Genomic DNA, 25,038 nt, shown 5'->3' with positions numbered 1-25,038 from the left:
AGTATTATAGTAGTTATATTCTTCTATAGAGGAGCAGTATTATAGTAGTTATATTCTCGTACATAGGAGCAGTATTATAGTAGTTATATTCTTGTACATAGGGGCAGTATTATAGTAGTTATATTCTTGTACATAGGGGCAGTATTATAGTGGTTATATTCTTGTACATAGGAGCAGTATTATAGTAGTTATATTCTTGTACATAGGGGCAGTATTATAGTAGTTATATTCTTGTACATAGGGGCAGTATTATAGTAGTTATATTCTTGTACATAGCGGCAGTATTATAGTAGTTATATTCTTGTACATAGCGGCAGTATTATAGTAGTTATATTCTTGTACATATGGGCAGTATTATAGTAATTATATTCTTGTACATAGGGAGCAGTATTATAGTAGTTATATTCTTATACATAGGGGCAGTATTATAGTAGTTATATTCTTATACATAGGGGCAGTATTATAGTAGTTATATTCTTATACATAGGGGCAGTATTATAGTAGTTATATTCTTGTACATAGGGGCAGTATTATAGTAGTTATATTCTTATACATAGGGGCAGTATTATAGTAGTTATATTCTTGTACATAGGGGCAGTATTATAGTGGTTATATTCTTGTACATAGGGGGCAGTATTATAGTAGTAATATTCTTGTACATAGGGGCAGTATTATAGTGGTTATATTCTTGTACATAGGGGCAGTATTATAGTAGTTATATTCTTGTACATAGGGGGCAGTATTATAGTAATTATATTCTTGTACACAGGGGCAGTATTATAGTGGTTATATTCTTGTATATAGGGGCAGTATTATAGTAGTTATATTCTTGTACAAAGGGGGCAGTATTATAGTAGTTATATTCTTGTACATAGGAGCAGTATTATAGTAGTTATATTCTTGTACATAGGAGCAGTATTATAGTAGTTATATTCTTGTACATAGGAGCAGTATTATAGTAGTTATATTCTTGTACATAGGGGCAGTATTAGAGTAGTTATATTCTTGTACATAGGGGCAGTATTAGAGTAGTTATATTCTTATACATAGGGGCAGTATTATAGTAGTTATATTCTTATACATAGGGGCAGTATTATAGTGGTTATATTCTTGTACATAGGAGCAGTATTATAGTAGTTATATTCTTCTACATAGGAGAAGTATTATAGTACTTATATTCTTGTACATAGGGGCAGTATTATAGTAGTTATATTCTTGTACATAGGGGGCAGTATTATAGTACTTATATTCTTGTACATAGAGAGCAGTATTATAGTAGTTATATTCTTGTACATAGGGGGCAGTATTATAGTAGTTATATTCTTGTACATAGGGGGCAGTATTATAGTAATTATATTCTTGTACAAAGGGGGCAGTATTATAGTAGTTATATTCTTGTACAAAGGGGGCAGTATTATAGTAGTTATATTCTTGTACAAAGGGGGCAGTATTATAGTAGTTATATTCTTGTACATAGGAGCAGTATTATAGTAGTTATATTCTTGTACATAGGAGCAGTATTATAGTAGTTATATTCTTGTACATAGGGGCAGTATTATAGTAGTTATATTCTTGAACATAGGAGCAGTATTATAGTAGTTATATTCTTGAACATAGGAGCAGTATTATAGCAGTTATATTCTTGTACATAGGGGGCAGTATTATAGTAGTTATATTCATGTACATAGGGGGCAGTATTATAGTAGTTATATTCTTGTACATAGGAGCAGTATTATAGTAGTTATATTCTTGTACATAGGGGCAGTGTTATAGTTGTTATATTCTTGTGCATAGGGAGCAGTATTATAGTAGTTATATTCTTGTACATAGGGGCAGTATTATAGTAGGTATATTCTTGTACATAGGGGACAGTATTATAGTAGTTATATTCTTGTACATAGGGGCAGTGTTATAGTAGTTATATTCTTGTACATAGGAGCAGTATTATAGTAGTTATATTCTTGTACATAGGGAGCAGTATTATAGTAGTTATATTCTTGAATATAGGAGCAGTATTATAGTAGTTATATTCTTGTACATAGAGGGCAGTATTATAGTAGTTATATTCTTGAATATAGGAGCAGTATTATAGTAGTTATATTCTTGTACACAGGGGCAGTATTATAGTAGTTATATTCTTGTACATAGGAGCAGTATTATAGTAGTTATATTCTTGTACATAGGGAGCAGTATTATAGTAGTTATATTCTTGTACATAGGAGCAGTATTATAGTAGTTATATTCTTGTACATAGGAGCAGTATTATAGTAGTTATATTCTTGTACATAGGGAGCAGTATTATAGTAGTTATATTCTTGAATATAGGAGCAGTATTATAGTAGTTATATTCTTGTACATAGAGGGCAGTATTATAGTAGTTATATTCTTGAATATAGGAGCAGTATTATAGTAGTTATATTCTTGTACATAGAGGGCAGTATTATAGTAGTTATATTCTTGAATATAGGAGCAGTATTATAGTAGTTATATTCTTGTACACAGGGGCAGTATTATAGTAGTTATATTCTTGTACATAGGAGCAGTATTATAGTAGTTATATTCTTGTACATAGGAGCAGTATTATAGTAGTTATATTCTTGTACATAGGGAGCAGTATTATAGTAGTTATATTCTTGAATATAGGAGCAGTATTATAGTAGTTATATTCTTGTACATAGAGGGCAGTATTATAGTAGTTATATTCTTGTACATAGAGGGCTTTATTATAGTAGTTATATTCTTGAATATAGGGGCAGTATTATAGTAGTTATATTCTTGTACATAGGAGCAGTATTATAGTAGTTATATTCTTGAATATAGGAGGAGTATTATAGTAGTTCTATTATTTTACAAGGAGTAGTATTAAAATCTTGGTAGATAGAGGAGGCAGTATTACCGTATATAGTTATACTCTCTCCATATAAACATTTTATACTAGTTATATTTTATACCTGTAAACTATAATTCACTAAAAACATAAATTATAGTACAAATCTGAAAAGACACAAAGTTTTAAAGCCAAATGTGTAAAACGTACTCTAGGGTCTTCAGGGAAGATATTATCCACTAGGCGCTTGTAACGAGGTCGTAAAGCTCCACAACAACAACAGAGACCTAAGGGAAAAAAAATACAAGTAATGTGCTGCATATCGATCCTGATCATTATAGAACACAGCCATATCTTGGCCAATACTTTTGTTCGGTGTTTATAGGCCCCTTTCAGATATTGTTAGTACACGGGCATTTTAGCGTCGGTTTTGGCGAATGATGACAGAAGAGAATACATCATCGGCCTCTGTAGTAAGTGAATGTTGACAGCCTTTTCCGTACACTTCAAAAGAAACGTTCTGCTCTTGCTTCTCATGTAAGGGCTCGACGTTAGGACTGGAAATCACCTGTAATATGAAAAGCACTCGTCGCCACTTCATTTTCAGTGGATCGCTGGAGATCATGGACCTTTATGGATAGAGATGGGGGGCTCCAAAGTCAAGAGTAACTGCACAATCTCTAGAATATACGAGTTACATGAAAGTAGAAATTCTCTCTTGTAAGGACTGAAAATCCATCGGTTGTCACGTAGGTAGCAAGAGTGTATGCAATCAGTGCTGACCGGGTATTTTTATATCAGATAGATATATTTACTTTAATGTCTCACCTTCACAATAAACACAGACATGAGGGATTCGAGCTCTTCATTCCTTAGTACAGAGGGAAACCGCAGCAGGATGGAAAACATTATACCGCAATACTGAGCTGTGTGTATGTGAATCCAGCACTGCAGCGAGGTTAAAAAAGCTTAGCACGAACTCCATTCCTGAACTGCTTTCTCTCCATAGAGTATAACGAGCCATGTAAGATCACTCTACAGTGGAGTCGGACGTCTGTCTTCTCTGCACAAAACAGAGATCAACAGGAGGCATTGGAGAGAAATGTCTCATAAATGGAGAAAGAAGCTGATTTTTCTGATAAAATATTTTAAAAGCTTTCTTATATATTTGCCTATCTGACTGATTTCTGCTAAGTTGGTTGAAAGTGCAGCTGTCTTTTAACCCCTTCCCACAGAAGCCAAGTTTCACTTCTTGCATTTGTCTTTTTCCTTCGCGCCCTAGCTTTTTCGTTTCTCCGTCTACACATCCCTATGATGGCCTTTTCTTTTTTTCTTACTTTTTTTGCAGGATGAGCTGTTTTGAATGAATCCATTCGCTTTATCATAGAATGTAGTTTAAGAAAGAAGGACGATGCAATTATGCCTTTGTTCCTCGGGTACCGTTTTCAGGTGTACGATAAAAATGACCCGATAATATTAATACCAAAAATTACATAGTTTATCGGATTGACTTGCAGAAGACAGTTATCGGGTCACTTTAACCCTTAACTGGTGAGGTGGGGGTTGCCACACCCCGAGGAATTTTTGCTCGGCTGCCATTCTTGGAAAAATGCTGGTATGAGGATACGCGTCTCACTAGCTTCCATCCATTTGTGGGTGTCAAAAATTTGTTATACTCATTTGTAATCAATCGCCGATAAGAAAACGATTAAAACAAACGTGATCTTCTAAACACTGGGGTATAGGTAACCCCACATCACCAGTTGAGGGTTAACAGCACCGTGGACAACGTAAAAACAAAACCCAAGTATCAATGGCAGAATCCCAGTTTTTTTTCTTTTCCAATGCACATTTCTAATTTAAAAATAAAAAAAAAATTTGGCATCGCCAAAATAGTACTGACCTGCTTTTTATTTTTTATTTAGAGATAGGAATACCCCTATCTCCAAGATCCTATCCCAATATGTAGTAGGTGTAATAATAATAATAATAATATTAGCAAATACCTTCAATTAAAAATATAGTATAGTTCTTATGATAAGCTATGTTGGTTACCCCATGTGCAAAGCATTGCAGTACTTAGGTATCCATGGTTACAACCACTCATACAGTGACAGTTGTTAGTGGTCGCAGCCATGGATACCTAAGCTACTGCAATGCCCTGCACATGGAGTAAAGGGCAATGCTTAATCAGAAGAACTATACTATATTTCTAATTGGAATTGTTAATATTATTATTACACCTGCCACATACTGGGATAGCATCTTGGAGATGAGAATACCCTTTTAATAAAAAAATAAATAAAAAAAATCTGATTTTTTTTTTATTTGATGGAGCTGTAGGAGTTCTTTGTTTTTGTTTTTTTTGTGTAGTATTTACTGTTTGGGGTAAATGCAAATTCTCAATTCTTAATTCTATTTTTTGGGAGGGGGAAGTCCAGGAGACAGAAAAAAAAATGGCACCAAAGTGGTCACTCAAACCTTGCAAGATGGAAGAATAAATAAATATTCCACCTAAGATACGCAATGCCAGCGCGGTAGGCTGTAATTTCTACAGACAAGCATTGCCTGAACTGTGGAGGACTGGTTAAATGGTTTTTCGGTAACTCTGTGCCCTCTTTGATGCTCGTATACAGCCCATCAGAGGACAGGAGCGGCGGGCGAGCTGGATCAGGAACGCATTTCGATTCCCCTTCTAGTTCTTCTGCGGCTTCACAACAGTATCTGCTAAATTTCTATCAAAAGGAAGCAGCGAATGTGCCCTAGAAACGTCTGTAGGTTTTAAGATTATTCCGCAAAGGAGAAAAACAACAAGAATTTGGAAATCAAATTGTTTTTGATCCCGGCAGGTTGAGTCTTCGGCCTCGCTGCTTCGCCTACTGATGTCACATTATTCCTTCCCCCTCCTCTGAATTTACATGCCTAAATTCATTAAGGTGCAGCGTTAATGGGGATTTATTATTTAGCAGAGCAGCGAGAGCGGAGAAGCGGGGTAAGTTTACATCAACAAATAATTCACAGCGGCTACAAAATCCTTAAATAACCTCCGCTGAACAGATAATTCTAATTTTTTATTTTTTTTTTCCTTTAACATTCAATTTTTTAGGAGCCGACAATGGGGAAAGATTTTCTATGTTGTTTCTTGTTTTTAATATTTTATTATTTTCTTAAAAAAGGGAAACTTTTCTGTAGTCAAAAATAAGCAAGTTCGGCTTATTTACTCATTTATTTTTTTTTTTTTTTGGGGGGGGGGGAGGGGGATGCATTAAATGACATCATTCAAAATTACAATTTAATATACTAAAAAAAAAAAAAGAAAAAAGGGGGAAAAACCCGAGTTCGGTGAAATGGTGAACAGTATTTTTTGGGGATGGGTTGGAGGGGTGGATTCATTTAGTCACCCCCTGGGACTTTTCAGACCTCTAATATGGGCATAAAGGTGATAGAAATGTAAATCTATACTTACCTGTATGTCTCATATTAGAGGTTTGCTTGCTTTGAAATTGCTTTTTATTAAATTAGTTTTGACATGCTTCCCGTCCAGGAGAAGGGAAGAAATCCCCGCCTATCTACGTAATTTCCATATTTCCCCGCTCCCCTGCATATCACAGTGCCCTGTGATGTGCAGCTCCCGTGGTCGGAGTATGCGCCTGCGCAATTTACCTTGTACACAAGTCACTCGCTGTTCTTCCTGCCATCTGTGTATCCTTGTGGAGCAAGGATCTTGTGCACAGAAGAAGTCACTCTGCTTTCCCGGCGCCAGCGCTCAGGCTTTCTCTCCTCCGCGCGCGTGGGGAGCCCGACACTCGGGGTCTCTCTCTCCGCGTGCGAGGGAAGGCAGACCCTCGGGCTCGCTCTCCTCCGAGTGCGAGGGAAGACCGACCTTCAGGACCTGTGTGTGTGTGTGTGTGTGTGTGTGTGTGTGTTGTGTGTGTGTGTTGTGTGTGTGTGCTGGTGGTGGGGGAGCACAAAATTCAGGCTCTCTTACGTTTGAGTGGGGAAAAAAATAACTCAAGCCATCTATATGAGGGCGGAGGATGAAGGACAGGCTTTGTGTGTGTGGAGAAAGCAAGCCTCACATGCTCTATGAGTCCTTACAGCAAACATTTTTGATTTTGAATGTGCTGACAACAAAATCACATAAAAATCAACAATGGAAATCAAATTTATTAACCAATGGAGGCCTGGATTTGGAGACACCCCCAAAATTAAAGTGGAAAAACACACTACAGGCTGATCCAACTTTGGTGTAATGTCCTTAAAACAAGTCAAAATGCAGCTCAGTATTGTGTGTGGCCTCCACGTGCCTGTATGACCTCCCTACAACGCCTGGGCATGCTCCTGATGAGGCTGAGTATTGTGTGTGGCCTCCACGTGCCTGTATGACCTCCCTACAACGCCTGGGCATGCTCCTGATGAGGCTCAGTATTGTGTGTGGCCTCCACGTGCCTGTATGACCTCCCTACAACGCCTGGGCATGCTCCTGATGAGGCTGAGTATTGTGTGTGGCTTCCACGTGCCTGTATGACCTCCCTACAACGCCTGGGCATGCTCCTGATGAGGCTCAGTATTGTGTGTGGCCTCCACGTGCCTGTATGACCTCCCTACAACGCCTGGGCATGCTCCTGATGAGGCTCAGTATTGTGTGTGGCCTCCACGTGCCTGTATGACCTCCCTACAACGCCTGGGCATGCTCCTGATGAGGCTCAGTATTGTGTGTGGCCTCCACGTGCCTGTATGACCTCCCTACAACGCCTGGGCATGCTCCTGATGAGGCTCAGTATTGTGTGTGGCCTCCACGTGCCTGTATGACCTCCCTACAACACCTGGGCATGCTCCTGATGAGGCTCAGTATTGTGTGTGGCCTCCACGTGCCTGTATGACCTCCCTACAACGCCTGGGCATGCTCCTGATGAGGCTGAGTATTGTGTGTGGCCTCCACGTGCCTGTATGACCTCCCTACAACGCCTGGGCATGCTCCTGATGAGGCTCAGTATTGTGTGTGGCCTCCACGTGCCTGTATGACCTCCCTACAACGCCTGGGCATGCTCCTGATGAGGCTCAGTATTGTGTGTGGCCTCCACGTGCCTGTATGACCTCCCTACAACACCTGGGCATGCTCCTGATGAGGCTCAGTATTGTGTGTGGCCTCCACGTGCCTGTATGACCTCCCTACAACGCCTGGGCATGCTCCTGATGAGGCTGAGTATTGTGTGTGGCCTCCACGTGCCTGTATGACCTCCCTACAACACCTGGGCATGCTCCTGATGAGGCTCAGTATTGTGTGTGGCCTCCACGTGCCTGTATGACCTCCCTACAACACCTGGGCATGCTCCTGATGAGGCTCAGTATTGTGTGTTGCCTCCACGTGCCTGTATGACCTCCCTACAACGCCTGGGCATGCTCCTGATGAGGCTGAGTATTGTGTGTGGCCTCCACGTGCCTGTATGACCTCCCTACAACGCCTGGGCATGCTCCTGATGAGGCTCAGTATTGTGTGTGGCCTCCACGTGCCTGTATGACCTCCCTACAACGCCTGGGCATGCTCCTGATGAGGCTCAGTATTGTGTGTGGCCTCCACGTGCCTGTATGACCTCCCTACAACACCTGGGCATGCTCCTGATGAGGCTCAGTATTGTGTGTGGCCTCCACGTGCCTGTATGACCTCCCTACAACGCCTGGGCATGCTCCTGATGAGGCTGAGTATTGTGTGTGGCCTCCACGTGCCTGTATGACCTCCCTACAATGCCTGGGCATGCTCCTGATGAGGCTCAGTATTGTGTGTGGCCTCCACGTGCCTGTATGACCTCCCTACAACACCTGGGCATGCTCCTGATGAGGCTCAGTATTGTGTGTGGCCTCCACGTGCCTGTATGACCTCCCTACAACGCCTGGGCATGCTCCTGATGAGCCTGAGTATTGTGTGTGGCCTCCACGTGCCTGTATGACCTCCCTACAACGCCTGGGCATGCTCCTGATGAGGCTGAGTATTGTGTGTGGCCTCCACGTGCCTGTATGACCTCCCTACAACGCCTGGGCATGCTCCTGATGAGGCTCAGCATTGTGTGTGGCCTCCACGTGCCTGTATGACCTCCCTACAACGCCTGGGCATACTCCTGATGAGGCTGAGTATTGTGTGCGGCCTCCACGTGCCTGTATGACCTCCCTACAACGCCTGGGCATGCTCCTGATGAGGCTGAGTATTGTGTGTGGCCTCCACGTGCCTGTATGACCTCCCTACAACGCCTGGGCATGCTCCTGATGAGGCTAAGTATTGTGTGTGGCCTCCACGTGCCTGTATGACCTCCCTACAACGCCTGGGCATGCTCCTGATGAGGCTGAGTATTGTGTGTGGCCTCCACGTGCCTGTATGACCTCCCTACAACGCCTGGGTATGCTCCTGATGAGGCTCAGTATTGTGTGCGGCCTCCACGTGCCTGTATGACCTCCCTACAATGCCTGGGCATGCTCCTGATGAGGCTGAGTATTGTGTGTGGTCTCCACGTGCCTGTATGACCTCCCTACAACGCCTGGGCATGCTCCTGATGAGGCTGAGTATTGTGTGTGGTCTCCACGTGCCTGTATGACCTCCCTACAACGCCTGGGCATGCTCCTGATGAGGCTGAGTATTGTGTGTGGCCTCTACGTGCCTGTATGACCTCCCTACAACACCTGGGCATGCTCCTGATGAGGCTCAGTATTGTGTGTGGCCTCCACGTGCCTGTATGACCTCCCTACAACGCCTGGGCATGCTCCTGATGAGGCTGAGTATTGTGTGTGGTCTCCACGTGCCTGTATGACCTACCTACAACGCCTGGGCATGCTCCTGATGAGGCTGAGTATTGTGTGTGGCCTCCACGTGCCTGTATGACCTCCCTACAACACCTGGGCATGCTCCTGATGAGGCTCAGTATTGTGTGTGGCCTCCACGTGCCTGTATGACCTCCCTACAACGCCTGGGCATGCTCCTGATGAGGCTGAGTATTGTGTGTGGTCTCCACGTGCCTGTATGACCTCCCTACAACGCCTGGGCATGCTCCTGATGAGGCTCAGTATTGTGTGTGGCCTCCACGTGCCTGTATGACCTCCCTACAATGCCTGGGCATGCTCCTGATGAGGTTGTGGATGGTCTCCTGTGGGATCTCCTCCCAGACCTGGACTAAAGCATCCGCAAACTCCTGGACAGTCTGTGGGGCAATGTGACGTTGGTGGATGGAGCGAGACATGATGTCCCAGATGTGCTCAATCGGATTCAGGTCTGGGGAATGTGCGGACAAGTCCATAGTTTCAATGCCTTCATCTTGCAGGAACTGCTGACACACTCCAGCCACATGAGGTCTGGCATTGTCCTGCATTAGGAGGAACCCAGGGCCAACAGCACCAGCATATGGTCTCACAAGGGGTCTGAGGATCTCACCTCGGTACCTAATGGCAGTCAGGCTACCTCTGGCGAGCACATGGAGGGCTGTGCGGCCCTCCAAAAAAATGCCACCCCACACCATTACTGACCCACTGCCAAACTGATCATGCTGAAGGATGTTGCAGGCAGCAGATCGCTCTCCACGGCGTCTCCAGACTCTGTCACATCTGCTCAGTGTGAACCTGCTTTCATCTGTGAAGCACAGGTGGCACAGGGTGCCAGTGGCGACTTTGCCAATCCTGGTGTTCTGTGGCAAATGCCAAGCGTCATGCACGGTGTTGGGCTGTGAGCACAACCCCCATCTGTTGACGTCGGGCCCTCATACCACCCTCATGGAGTCGGTTTCTAACTGTTTGTGCAGACACATGCACATTTGTGGCCTGCTGGAGGTCATTTTGCAGGGCTCTGGCAGTGCTCCTCCTGTTCTTCCTTGCACAAAGGCGGAGGTAGCGGTCCTGCTGCTGGGTTGTTGCTCTCCTATGGCCCCCTCCACGTCTCCTGGTGTACTGGCCTGTCTCCTGGAAGCGCCTCCAGCCTCTGGACACTACGCTGACAGACACAGCAAACCTTCTTGCCACAGCTCGCATTGATGTGCCATCCTGGATGAGCTGCACTACCTGAGCAACTTCTGTGGGTTGTAGAGTTCGTCTCATGCTACCACGAGTGTGAAAGCACAACCAACATTCAAAAGTGACCAAAACATCAGCCAGAAAGCATTGGTACTGAGATGTGGTCTGTGGTCCCCACCTGCAGAACCACTCCTTTATTGAGGGTGTCTTGATAATTGCCAATAATTTCCATCTATTGTCTATTCCATTTGCACAACAGCATGTGAAATTGATTGTCAATCAGTGTTGCTTCCTAAGTGGACAGTTTGATTTCACAGAAGTTTGATTTACTTGGAGTTATATTCTGTTGTTTAAGTGTTCCCTTTATTTTTTTTTGAGCAGTGTATTTTATATATAAATTGGATAGTCCCAGAGATTAACATTACCCCCCCCTTCCAGCCCCCATCGCTTTGCTGTCTTCAAGTAGGGCAACATAGGACATTTGAGAGGACTCCTAATGAAAAATTAATATAGCGAAACCCATTAATAACTGGCTGAGAGAAGAGAACGGCGCACCCGTTGTGCATCAAGGTTTGATTTTTGATCGGCTTGGCCAATGACCCATAGTAGGAGTGGATCTATGCTTTAGAAGTCTTCCCTCCTGCAACCTTCAAAGCCGCATGATCCCCACCATCCTGCCGCCGTGCTGTTCTATATTCCAATCCTTTTCCAGCGGCACTTATGGCAGCCAGGATAATAGCACGATATCCATGTTGGCGCTCACCGCTTTGTACGATGATGCAGTTCATTAGACCATGTAGCTTTTGAGCAGATTATCCGTTTGAATAACACAAGATGATCTGCGGAGATTGTGATTCATGACTGCAGGTGGAAATTAATCACCTGAAAGGAATAACATGCGGGGAAGATCAGTGGCTCTGAATATTTTAATATGTATTAAGACGTGCACCGTAAGATTTCCGCTGTGCCGACTGGGTCGTGCTTTCCGAGCTGGAGAGGTTCACGGCTCGGGGGAAATCTGAAATGTTGCAGTAAAATTAATAAAGAAAATTATGGGATGAAAAGGAAGCGATTGGTGAAAATAAAATAGGCTCGTTACACATACGAAAGAAAAAAAAAAGAAAAAATCTAGGCATAGGTCTTCCACTGGTATAAGGGGGAAAAAAAGCAGATAAAAGTGCAAAATTTAAAACCCAAAAAAGCATAATGTAACATTAAAAGGTTATTCCCATCTTCATATATTGGTATTGTCAAACAGAGCACTTGTGCAATTTGCTGCTTATTAAAATTTGCACCAGTTTTTGAGATATTAATACTTTTGTGGTCTATACTGCTCGTTGCCTAGGAAACAGACCACCGCTGCTGTCTAGCTTGTAAACGTAATAAAGCACTGCGGAGGTTCTGGACAGCTTCAAAATATTATTTTCAAGCTCAATAGAAAAGAGCTTGTAAGCACTGCTACATATGTTCTGCCATCTAGCAACGGTGGTCGGTCTCCAAGGAAACAAGCGTTAAATATCTCAAGAACGAATGAAAATTTTAATAAGTAAAATGCTAAATTGCTTGGATTTACATGAGTTACCTGACAATAATTTAGAAATGAAGATGGGAATAAACCTTTTAAGATTACCAGGTTAGGATTCTTATAAAAGAAAGAAGCAGAACTTCCCACCGTAATAATGTCCCCTGCTCTAACACTGAAGAAGGGAAATAGTGACTGTTCCACGCTGCAGGTGGGTGGAATATCAAGGAAAGGGTATGTGGCTTTTTATTTGTTGACGCGTTTCAAAATTAACATACTTCATCTTTGGGACAAAAAAAACAGATATGAGACATGTTTTTTTGTCCTGAAGAAGTAGTATCTTTATTTGTAGATGAGCTTCGAAGTTAACATATTTCTTCAGAACGAAAAACACACACACACACACACACACACACACACATATATATATATATATATCAGAGTTTTTAGATTTAGCATGAAGCAGAGCTGAGGAAGCTGCCCCCGCCCACGTCAGACTCCGTATATACAATGTCCACAGACCCTGAGCTGCTTATCACAGGAGGGGGCGGAGTCAGACAAGGAGGCACATGCTGCTGTGTCCACCAATGAGAAGCTCCTGGTGCTAAAACAATCATTGCAAGTAGACAAAACCCATGTAGCTTCATAAAAGAATCATTGCTGAAGTCTATGTTTTCACCCCTATCGCATGCTGTCTTCAGATTACATAGCAAAAACTTGCTGACAGATTACCTTTAAAAGGTGCACACCACATAATAATTTGGGAATCTTACTTGCTGTGCACCTCTGGCAGAAATCTACATCCACATGTACAGTACAGACCAAAAGTTTGGACACACCTTCTCATTTAAAGATTTTTCTGTATTTTCATGACTATGAAAATTGTACATTCACACTGAAGGCATCAAAACTATGAATTAACACATGTGGAATTATATACTGAACAAAAAAGTGTGAAACAACTGAAAATATGTCTTATATTCTAGGTTCTTCAAAGTAGCCACCTTTTGCTTTGATGACTGCTTTGCACACTCTTGGCATTCTCTTGATGAGCTTCAAGAGGTAGTCACCGGAAATGGTCTTCCAACAATCTTGAAGGAGTTCCCAGAGATGCTTAGCACTTGTTGGCCCTTTTGCCTTCACTCTGCGGTCCAGCTCACCCCAAACCATCTCGATTGGGTTCAGGTCTGGTGACTGGAGGCCAGGTCATCTGGCGTAGCACCCCATCACTCTCCTTTTTGGTCAAATAGCCCTTACACAGCCTGGAGGTGTGTTTGGGGTCATTGTCCTGTTGAAAAATAAATGATGGCCCAACTAAATGCAAACCGGATGGAATAGCATGCCGCTGCAAGATGCTGTGGTAGCCATGCTGGTTCAGTATGTCTTCAATTTTGAATAAATCCCCAACAGTGTCACCAGCAAAGCACCCCCACACCATCACACCTCCTCCATGCTTCACGCTGGGAACCAGGCATGTAGAGTCCATCCGTTCACCTTTTCTGCGTCGCACAAAGACACGGTGGTTGGAACCAAAGATCTCAAATTTGGACTCATCAGACCAAAGCACAGATTTCCACTGGTCTAATGTCCATTCCTTGTGTTCTTTAGCCCAAACAAGTCTCTTCTGCTTGTTGCCTGTCCTTAGCAGTGGTTTCCTAGCAGCTATTTTACCATGAAGGCCTGCTGCACAAAGTCTCCTCTTAACAGTTGTTGTAGAGATGTGTCTGCTGCTAGAACTCTGTGTGGCATTGACCTGGTCTCTAATCTGAGCTGCTGTTAACCTGCGATTTCTGAGGCTGGTGACTCGGATAAACTTATCCTCAGAAGTAGAGGTGACTCTTGGTCTTCCTTTCCTGGCGCGGTCCTCATGTGAGCCAGTTTCTTTGTAGCACTTGATGGTTTTTGCAACTGCACTTGGGGACTCCTTCAAAGTTTTCCCAATTTTTCGCACTGACTGACCTTCATTTCTTAAAGTAATGCTGGCCACTCGTTTTTCTTTACTTAGAATTTGTATTATGGCAAGAAAAAAGCAGCTAACAGTCTATTCAGTAGGACTATCAGCTGTGTATCCACCAGACTTCTGCACAACACAATTGATGGTCCCAACCCCATTTATAAGGCAAGAAATCCCACTTATTAAACCTGACAGGGCACACCTGTGAAGTGAAAACCATTTCCGGTGACTACCTCTTGAAGCTCATCAAGAGAATGCCAAGAGTGTGCAAAGCAGTCATCAAAGCAAAAGGTGGCTACTTTGAAGAACCTAGAATATAAGACATATTTTCAGTTGTTTCACACTTTTTTGTTAAGTATATAATTCCACATGTATTAAATCATAGTTTTGATGCCTTCAGTGTGAATGTACAATTTTCATAGTCAAGAAAATACAGAAAAATCTTTAAATGAGAAGGTGTGTCCAAAGTTTTGGTCTGTACTGTATATATACACAATGTGCACACACACACTGCATACACATACCAGCCTCTATCCTCTTCAGCTCCAGATTCCTGCCTGTAGTTGAGAGCTTTGGTGACATCATGGTCACATGACTGTGATGTCACCAAAGGTCCTCAAACTGGTTTGACCACAGAATAACAATGCTGGGGAACCCTAAGAGAGTAGGAGCTGTGAAAAACTGCCCCGTTTGCTCCCCATTCTGTCTAAGGTTGTACCTGCATACCAGCTTGTTTCACGTTCAGTTCTTCAGATTCCTGTAGTTCAGAAACCTTTGGTGACATTATGGTCACATGACTGTGATGTCACCAAAGGTCCATAAACAGTCTTAACCTTGTAATAGAAACGCTGGTGGCCGCTGAGAGTGGGGGGCCCTGGGCGATTGCCCAATTTGACTCCTCCTAACACTGGCCCTGACTGTAATTATGGTTTATTTTTGTAGTAGGGCTTATATTTCAAGCATACTGCAAAAATACTGTAAAATCGCGCGAGGGCTTATTTTCGGGGTAGGTCTTATTTTTGGGAAAACAAGGTGTGTGTTAGATATCTATCTATATATATGCATACATATACAAACACAAACACGCACATAAATATAAATAATTAAAATGCCTGAAACTCCCATAAAAGTTTTAAAAAAAATGCAACTCGTTATAAATGTACCGTAATTATATATATTATTAATCTAAAATAAAAAAAAAAATTAGAAGCCAGAGTTAAAGTCAGTACATTTCTACCAGCTCCACCCAAAACGGACTCAGACCAGGGGGGGTTTTAGGAAAATGATAAACCCCATAAAAATAATAAATAAATATAACAAAATGTATTTTACTGTAGGTCACTGCATTAAATAGCGCAGTCCAGCACGCTGTTAAAGTTTGCATAATGGGTGGCATATGCCAAAAAAAAGAAGAAACATAAATGGGGGCCCTACAGATATGTCTTCCAGATGCAAGTGATGCTTTACTGAAGACATATAAGGGAATGGAGTATATGAGGTTTATAAACAGACCAGGAGTAAAGCCTTATCTGACAGGCACAATGATGCCATAAAAAACTTAAGAAAAAAAGGACATCACGTCCGCTGCATTTTTTCTTCTTTCTGGCGGGAGCACAGATAAAAGTAAAAAAAAAAAAAAAAAAAAAAGCCATCGAACTTTGCACAAATCCAGACAAGGAGACACAGTTAAGATTACAGCAGATGGCAACAAGACGACGTCTCAAATTAACAACTCTAAGAACAAATAGAACATCAGTCTCCAGAGGGGTCCGTCACCTGCGCTCGCCGAAAATAAATGTCGCCAGCTGATGGTCTCATTTCCCCAGTCTCCATGCGTGAAACTAAATTATCACCGATACATAATAAAGGGGAAAAAAAAAAAAGCAAATTAATAAAGTGCGGTCGGAAAAAATCTGTAAAATTCCAAAAAAATGGATGCATGTCATCTGGACTTTACCCATATCGGATCGCCATTTACGTACTTACCCAAGCAGGTGAGCAGATGCGGCTCCCAAGCAGGATTATAGTGGTAAGTGTCCTCGCTCTCCTCAGTCTGCACTTGTGAGTAGCGTCGCATGATGAAGACGCTACCAGGAGAGTTTCTTTGCCTTTAAGCAGTTACTGTAGGTTCTCAACCCTCTGAGTGCACTAGATGATTAATTACTATGCCAACGCCAGAGAGCGCGGGTAATTACACGCTGACATCACGGGCCACTGTACACCTGGATACCTGGCAGATCACATTCTGGTGACAATGCAGACGGCCGGCCACACGATACAGCATGGAAACTTCTGCAATCCTCCAAGGGACGTCTCCCCGTGACCGATCAGATAAGTGAATATTCCAGACTAATATCAAAAGCGCTACATTTTTTGATTTTTTATTGGGTAAATTTAATTAGTTTCCATGTTATGGTTATATTTTACATGGAGCGCGCTGAGTTGTTACTATTAAGGGGACAACATGCCGTAAAATTTATTGACAAGCGTCTCCACCTGCGACCTAGGCATAGAAATTGCAGGATCAATGCTGCAATGTAAGAATGATTGCAAAAAAAGAGAAGAGTAGATCATTAATTTTCATCAATTACAAGAATGCAAAGTGAATGAACAAAAGAGAAATCTAAATATTTGGTGCGACCCCCCCCTTTGCCTTCAATAGGGCATAAATTCTTCTCGGTACGATTGCACAAAGTCAGGGATTTTGTAGGATTGTAGTTGGTTGTAGGAGTAACCAATTATACAAAACAGGTGATAACGATTATTTTTTATGATGTAGGTTGAAACACAATGATTAAATACAAGAAACAGCTGTATAGGAGGCTTAAAATTGGGGGAGGAACAGTCAAACTTTGCTACAAAAGGTGAGGATGTGGAAGATGGTTTTACATGAAAGGTCAAACACCATGGCAAGACTGAGCACAAGGTAGTTACACTGCATCAGCAAGGTCTCTCCCAAGGAAATATTCAAAGCAGACAGGGGTTTCGAGATATAGGGTTTCTTTTGAAGAAGCGCCAAAAAAAAAAAAAAAGAAAGAGAAACGTTAAGGATTGTAGACACAGTAGTCGGCCAAAGAAACTTAGTGCAGCAGATGAAAGACACATCATTTGTACTTGTCTTCTAAATTGAAAGAAGTCCAGCAGTGGCTCCAACTCAGAACTGGCAGCATCCATCTACTGTTCGAAGAAGTCAGGCAAGAAGTGGTCTTCAAGGAAGAATTGCAACAAAAAAGCCAGACCTTCCACATGGAAATCAGGCCAAGCAACTCAAAGATTGACAAAGACATAGGAAGTAGGATACGGAAAAATGGAAACAGGTGCTCAGGACTGAGGAGTCCAAATGTGAAATATTTGGCTGTAACAGAAGGCAGTTTGTTTTTTTAAGGGCTGGATAGCAGTATGATAATGAGCATCTGCAGGAAACTATAAAGCATGGTGGGGGGTCGTTGCAAGTTTGGGGATTGAGCGCTAGTACTACACACTGACACTTTTGCGGTGTCTGGTCCTTTCTCCTCTCCTCTATTAAGCTCCAAACTTGATAACACTGTGGTTGATTTGCGATAGGACGGAAAGCAACAGGCACCTGGCGGACCAAACCCATCTGCCTTAAAACTTGGGTCCGTCAGGTCCCATCGTCATGTCCTTCTTTTTTATCAAGGAAACCAGAGCAGTATAATGCACTATTCAGGCCAGCCAATATGATAAAACGCTGGTGGGTCCTCTGACTCAGGTGTGTACAGAATCAGCAATGAAAACTGTATATCAGTTAAAAACCACAGGTGGAGCTCATCACAGTCATGGGGAAAACAGACGATTTTACAGATGGAAAATTTCTGGCAGAAAAACTAAACACAGTCATTCAAACAGACTCGGTTCCCCCGGCAGTGTCGTTCCTCTGCTATATAGTTAACTTTAGGCTCAGTTTCCTATCGCACACCTCCAGTGTTATACTACACTGTGTTCCAAATTATTATGTGCAGCAGTTTGTAATAACCTGCTACTGCTTATAATTTCAAAAATGACCATTTTTTTGTTCTTTATTAAAATGAAAAGGTTGAATACTCTGCTGTGCATAATAATTTGGAACATGCATTTTGAGTGCAGTTTGAGTATTTTATTTTTTTAAAAATATACTGTTATCATAGGCAGTTTGTACAAAAACCTTTCAATTGTACTCTAATAGTTATTTGACTGGAAAATTACAATGACTGCAATTCATATAGGTAATTTGGGAAAATCTGAGGAAATATTATTTGCATAACTTGGAACACAGTGTATATACCTATATCTTACATCTAAAAACTAGAGCACACCAGTAAAGCATTTGGTGAATCTTACGGGCTTACAAAGGCGAGCCTTGCTTTCAAGACCCTAGGAAGAAGCCATTGTGCTATTTTTGGTGCAAATTAATAAAACATGTAGCTAAAATGAATTTTGTCACAAAGAGCTGGCAAATCAGCTTCATCAAGTTTACTTCAACACCCTGAGAATTGTGGGGTTTTTATTTCTAGCTTATTCACTCAATACAAGAAAACACGGAGAACTAGAATCAATAAATTATTTATAGCCGGACTGCTATCATTATCTCACACCTCAATGACGTTCTCTCAATTACCTGCGTCCTCAAACATTCAACTCAGTCTGATCTTCATACAATAATAGAAGTTGCATCCATTGGCAAACATTACGGGGGCTATACCGGCAGCTATTAGGTCAATCACAACACTGGCAGCCGCTTGCAAAGCTCTTTCCCCTCAATTTCATGAGGTGGTCATGGTCTTTCCACACTTTTTCTGAAGTAAAAATGTTCTAATAGTGATTACCAATATTTATAGGTTATATAATAATATAGGAATATAGAAAAGTAGATCATTATATCATTTGTAAAAATCATATCCTTTCCCATAAAGGCAGTATTATAGTAGCTATATTCTTGTACATAGGAGCAGTATTATAGTAGTTATATTCTTGTACATAGGAGCAGTATTATAGTAGCTATATTCTTGTACATAGGAGCAGTATTATAGTAGTTATATTCTTGTACATAGGAGCAGTATTATAGTAGTTATATTCTTGTACATAGGGAGCAGTATTATAGTAGTTATATTCTTGTACATAGGGGGCAGTATTATAGTAGTTATATTCTTGTACATAGGGAGCAGTACTATAGTAGTTATATTCTTGTACATAGGGGCAGTATTATAGTAGTTATATTCTTGTACATAGGGAGCAGTATTATAGTAGTTATATTCTTGTACATAGGGGCAGTATTATAGTAGTTATATTCTTCTATATAGGGAGCAGTATTATAGTAGTTATATTCTTGTACATAGGGGCAGTATTATAGTAGTTATAATCATGTACATAGGGGGCAGTATTATAGTAGTTATATTCTTCTATATAGGGAGCAGTATTATAGTAGTTATATTCTTGTATATAGGAGCGGTATTATAGTAGTTATATTCTTGTACATAGGGGCAGTATTATAGTAGTTATATTCTTCTATATAGGGAGCAGTATTATAGTAGTTATATTCTTGTACATAGGGGCAGTATTATAGTAGTTATAATCATGTACATAGGGGGCAGTATTATAGTAGTTATATTCTTGTACATAGGGGCAGTATTATAGTAGTTATAATCATGTACATAGGGGGCAGTATTATAGTAGTTATATTCTTGTACATAGGGGCAGTATTATAGTAGTTATAATCATGTACATAGGGGGCAGTATTATAGTAGTTATATTCTTGTACATAGGGGCAGTATTATAGTAGTTATAATCATGTACATAGGGGGCAGTATTATAGTAGTTATATTCTTGTACATAGGGGCAGTATTATAGTAGTTATAATCATGTACATAGGGGGCAGTATTATAGTAGTTATAATCATGTACATAGGGGGCAGTATTATAGTAGTTATATTCTTCTATATAGGGAGCAGTATTATAGTAGTTATATTCTTGTATATAGGAGCAGTATTATAGTAGTTATATTCTTATACATAGGAGCAGTATTATAGTAGTTATATTCTTCTATATAGGGAGCAGTATTATAGTAGTTATATACTTGTACATAGGGGCAGTATTATAGCAGTTATATTCTTGTACATAGGAGCAGTATTATAGTAGTTATAATCTTGTACATAGGAGCAGTATTATAGTAGTTATAATCTTGTACATAGGAGCAGTATTATAGTAGTTATATTCTTGTACACAGGGGCAGTATTATAGTAGTTATATTCTTGTACACAGGGGCAGTATTATAGTAGTAATATTCTTGTATATAGGAGCAGTATTATAGTAGTTATATTCTTGTATATAGGAGCAGTATTATAGTAGTTATATTCTTGTACATAGGAGCAGTATTATAGTAGTTATATTCTTGTACATAGGGGCAGTATTATAGTAGTTATATTCTTGTACATAGGGGCAGTATTATAGTAGTTATATTCTTGTACATATAAGCAGTATTATAGTAGTTATATTCTTGTACATAGGGGACAGTATTATAGTAGTTATATTCTTGTACATATTAGCAGTATTATAGTAGTTATATTCTTGTACATATACTAGTTATATACTTGTACATAGGGGCAGTATTATAGTAGTTATAATCTTGTACATAGGGGCAGTATTATAGTAGTTATATTCTTGTACATAGGGGGCAGTATTTTAGTAGTTATATTCTTGTACATAGGAGGCAGTATTATATTAGTGATATTATTGTACATAGGTGCAGTATTATAGTAGTTATATTCTTGTACATAGGAGCAGTACTATAGTAGTTATATTCTTGTACATAGGAGCAGTACTATAGTAGTTATATTCCTGTACATAGGAGCAGTAATATAGCAGTTATATTCTTGCACATAGGGGGCAGTATTATAGTAGTTATATTCTTGTACATAGGGAGCAGTATTATAGTAGTTATATTCTTGTACATAGGGAGCAGTATTATAGTAGTTATATTCTTGTACATACGAGCTTCTTGTACATACGAGCAGTATTATAGTAGTTATATTCTTGTACATAGGAGCAGTATTATAGTAGTTATATTCTTCTACATAGGAGCAGTATTATAGTAGTTATATTCTTGTACATAGGGGGCAGTATTATAGTAGTTATACTCTTGTACATAGGGAGCAGTATTATAGTAGTTATATTCTTGTACATAGGAGCAGTATTATAGTAGTTAAATTCTTGTACATAGGAGCAGTATTATAGCAGTTATATTCTTGTACATAGGAGCAGTATTATAGTAGTTATATTCTTGTACATAGGAGCAGTATTATAGTAGTTATATTCTTGTACATAAGAAGCAGTATTATAGTAGTTATATTCTTGTACATAAGGAGCAGTATTATAGTAGTTATATTCTTGTACATAAGGAGCAGTATTATAGTAGTTATATTCTTGTACATAAGGAGCAGTATTATAGTAGTTATATTCTTGTACATAGGGGTCAGTATTATAGTAGTTATATCCTTGTACATAGGAGCAGTATTGTAGTAGTTATATCCTTGTACATAGGAGCAGTATTGCAGTAGTTATATACTTGTACATAGGAGCAGTATTGCAGTAGTTATATACTTGTACATAGGAGCAGTATTGCAGTAGTTATATTCTTGTACATACTGTAGGAGCAGTATTATAATAGTTATATTCTTGTACATAGGGTGAGTATTATAGTAGTTATATTCTTGTACATAGTAGCAGTATTATAGTAGTTATATTCTTGTACATAGGAGCAGTATTATAGTAGTTATATTCTTGTACATAGGAGCAGTATTATAGTAGTTATATTCTTGTACATAGGGGCAGTATTATAGTAGTTATATTCTTGTACATAGGAGCAGTATTATAGTAGTTATATTCTTGTACATAGGAGCAGTATTATAGTAGTTAAATTCTTGTACATAGGGGCAGTATTATAGTAGTTATATTCTTGTACATAGGAGGCAGTATTATAGTAGTTATATTCTTGTATATAGGGAGCAGTATTATAGTAGTTATATTCTTGTACATAGGGGCAGTATTATAGTAGTTATATTCTTGTACATAGGGAGCAGTATTATAGTAGTTATATTCTTGTACATAGGAGCAGTATTATAGTAGTTATATTCTTGTACATAGGAGCAGTATTATAGTAGTTATATTCTTGTACATAGGAGCAGTATTATAGTAGTTATATTCTTGTACATAGGAGCTGTATTATAGTAGTTATATTCTTGTATATAGGAGGCAGTATTATAGCAGTTATATTCTTGTACATAGGGGGCAGTATTATAGTAGTTATATTCTTGTATATAGGGAGCAGTATTATAGTAGTTATATTCTTGTATATAGGGACCAGTATTATAGTAGTTATAGTCTTGTTCATAGGAGCAGTATTATAGTAGTTATATTCTTGTACATAGGAGCAGTATTATATTCTTGTACATAGGAGCAGTATTATAGTAGTTATATTCTTGTACATAGGAGCAGTATTATAGTAGTTATATTCTTGTACATAGGGGCAGTATTATAGTAGTTATATACTTGTACATAGGAGCAGTATTATAGTAGTTATATTCTTGTACATAGGGGGCAGTATTATAGTAGTTATATTCTTGTACATAGGGGACAGTATTATAGTAGTTATATTGTTGTATATAGGAGAAGTATTATAGTAGTTATATTCTCGTACATAGGAGGCAGTATTATAGCAGTTATATTCTTGTACATAGGGGGCAGTATTATAGTAGTTATATTCTTGTATATAGGGAGCAGTATTATAGTAGTTATATTCTTGTACATAGGAACAGTATTATAGTAGTTATATTCTTGTATATAGGGAGCAGTATTATAGCAGTTATATTCTTGTACATAGGAGCAGTATTATAGTAGTTATATTCTTGTACATACGGACAGTATTATAGTAGTCATATTCTTGTACATAGGGGGCAGTATTACAGTAGTTATGTTCTTGTACATAGGGGCAGTATTATAGTAGTTATATTCTTGTACATAGGGAGCAGTATTATAGTAGTTATATTCTTGTACATAGGAGCAGTATTATAGTAGTTATATTCTTGTACATAGGAGCAATACTATAGTACTTATATTCTTGTACATAGGGGCAGTATTATAGTACTTATATTCTTGTACATAGGGGCAGTATTATAGTAGTTATATTCTTGTACATAGGAGCAGTATTATATTCTTGTACATAGGAGCAGTAGTATAGTAGTTATATTCTTGTACATAGGAGCAGTATTATAGTAGTTATATTCTTGTACATAGGAGCAGTATTATATTCTTGTACATAGGAGCAGTATTATAGTAGTTATATTCTTGTACATAGGAGCAGTATTATAGTAGTTATATTCTTATACATAGGGGCAGTATTATAGTAGTTATATTCTTGTACATTGGAGCAGTATTATAGTAGTTATATTCTGGTACATAGGAGCAGTCTTATAGTAGTTATATTCTTGTGCATAGGAGCAGTATTATAGTAGTTATATTCTTGTACATAGGGGACAGTTTTATAGTAGTTATATTCTTGTACATAGGAGCAGTATTATAGTAGTTATATTCTTGTACATAGGAGCAGTATTATAGTAGTTATATTCTTCTATATAGGGAGCAGTATTATAGTAGTTATATACTTGTACATAGGGGCAGTATTATAGCAGTTATATTCTTGTACATAGGAGCAGTATTATAGTAGTTATAATCTTGTACATAGGAGCAGTATTATAGTAGTTATAATCTTGTACATAGGAGCAGTATTATAGTAGTTATATTCTTGTACACAGGGGCAGTATTATAGTAGTTATATTCTTGTATATAGGAGCAGTATTATAGTAGTTATATTCTTGTATATAGGAGCAGTATTATAGTAGTTATATTCTTGTACATAGGAGCAGTATTATAGTAGTTATATTCTTGTACATAGGGGCAGTATTATAGTAGTTATATTCTTGTACATATTAGCAGTATTATAGTAGTTATATTCTTGTACATAGGGGACAGTATTATAGTAGTTATATTCTTGTACATATTAGCAGTATTATAGTAGTTATATTCTTGTACATATACTAGTTATATACTTGTACATAGGGGCAGTATTATAGTAGTTATAATCTTGTACATAGGGGCAGTATTATAGTAGTTATATTCTTGTACATAGGGGGCAGTATTTTAGTAGTTATATTCTTGTACATAGGAGGCAGTATTATAATAGTTATATTCTTGTACATAGGGTGAGTATTATAGTAGTTATATTCTTGTACATAGTAGCAGTATTATAGTAGTTATATTCTTGCACATAGGAGCAGTATTATATTCTTGTACATAGGAGCAGTATTATAGTAGTTATATTCTTGTACATAGGAGCAGTATTATAGTAGTTATATTCTTGTACATAGGGGCAGTATTATAGTAGTTATATTCTTGTACATAGGGGGCAGTATTATAGTAGTTATATTCTTGTACATAGGGGGCAGTAATATAGTAGTTATATTCTTGTACATAGGAGCAGTATTACAGTAGTTATATTCTTGTACATAGGAGCAGTATTATAGTAGTTATATTCTTGTACATAGGAGCAGTATTATAGTAGTTATATTCTTGTACATAGGGGGCAGTATTATAGTAGTTATATTCTTGTACATAGGGAGCAGTATTATAGTAGTTATATTCTTGTATATAGGGAGCAGTATTATAGTAGTTATATACTTGTACATAGGAGCAGTATTAT

The 25,038-nt window shown here is 39.2% G+C and overlaps 1 protein-coding gene across 1 annotated transcript in view; it reads right to left on the bottom strand.

Moving 5' to 3' along the window:
* The window catches only part of EFR3A (EFR3 homolog A), a 163,082-nt gene that overhangs the window by 115,536 nt on the left and 22,508 nt on the right, over positions 1-25,038 (bottom strand). Inside the window, exon 3 of the mRNA XM_073679898.1 lies at positions 3,038-3,114. Within this exon, the coding sequence (XP_073535999.1) occupies positions 3,038-3,114 (77 nt within the window). The remainder of the gene's footprint in view (positions 1-3,037; positions 3,115-25,038) is intronic.

Source organism: Phyllobates terribilis, unplaced genomic scaffold (genome assembly GCF_046119375.1).
Source record: "Phyllobates terribilis strain yellow unplaced genomic scaffold, ASM4611937v1 Scaffold_4__5_contigs__length_816908805, whole genome shotgun sequence".
NCBI classification, from domain to species: Eukaryota; Metazoa; Chordata; class Amphibia; order Anura; family Dendrobatidae; genus Phyllobates; species Phyllobates terribilis.
This window is presented reverse-complemented; position numbering and strand designations above follow the sequence as displayed.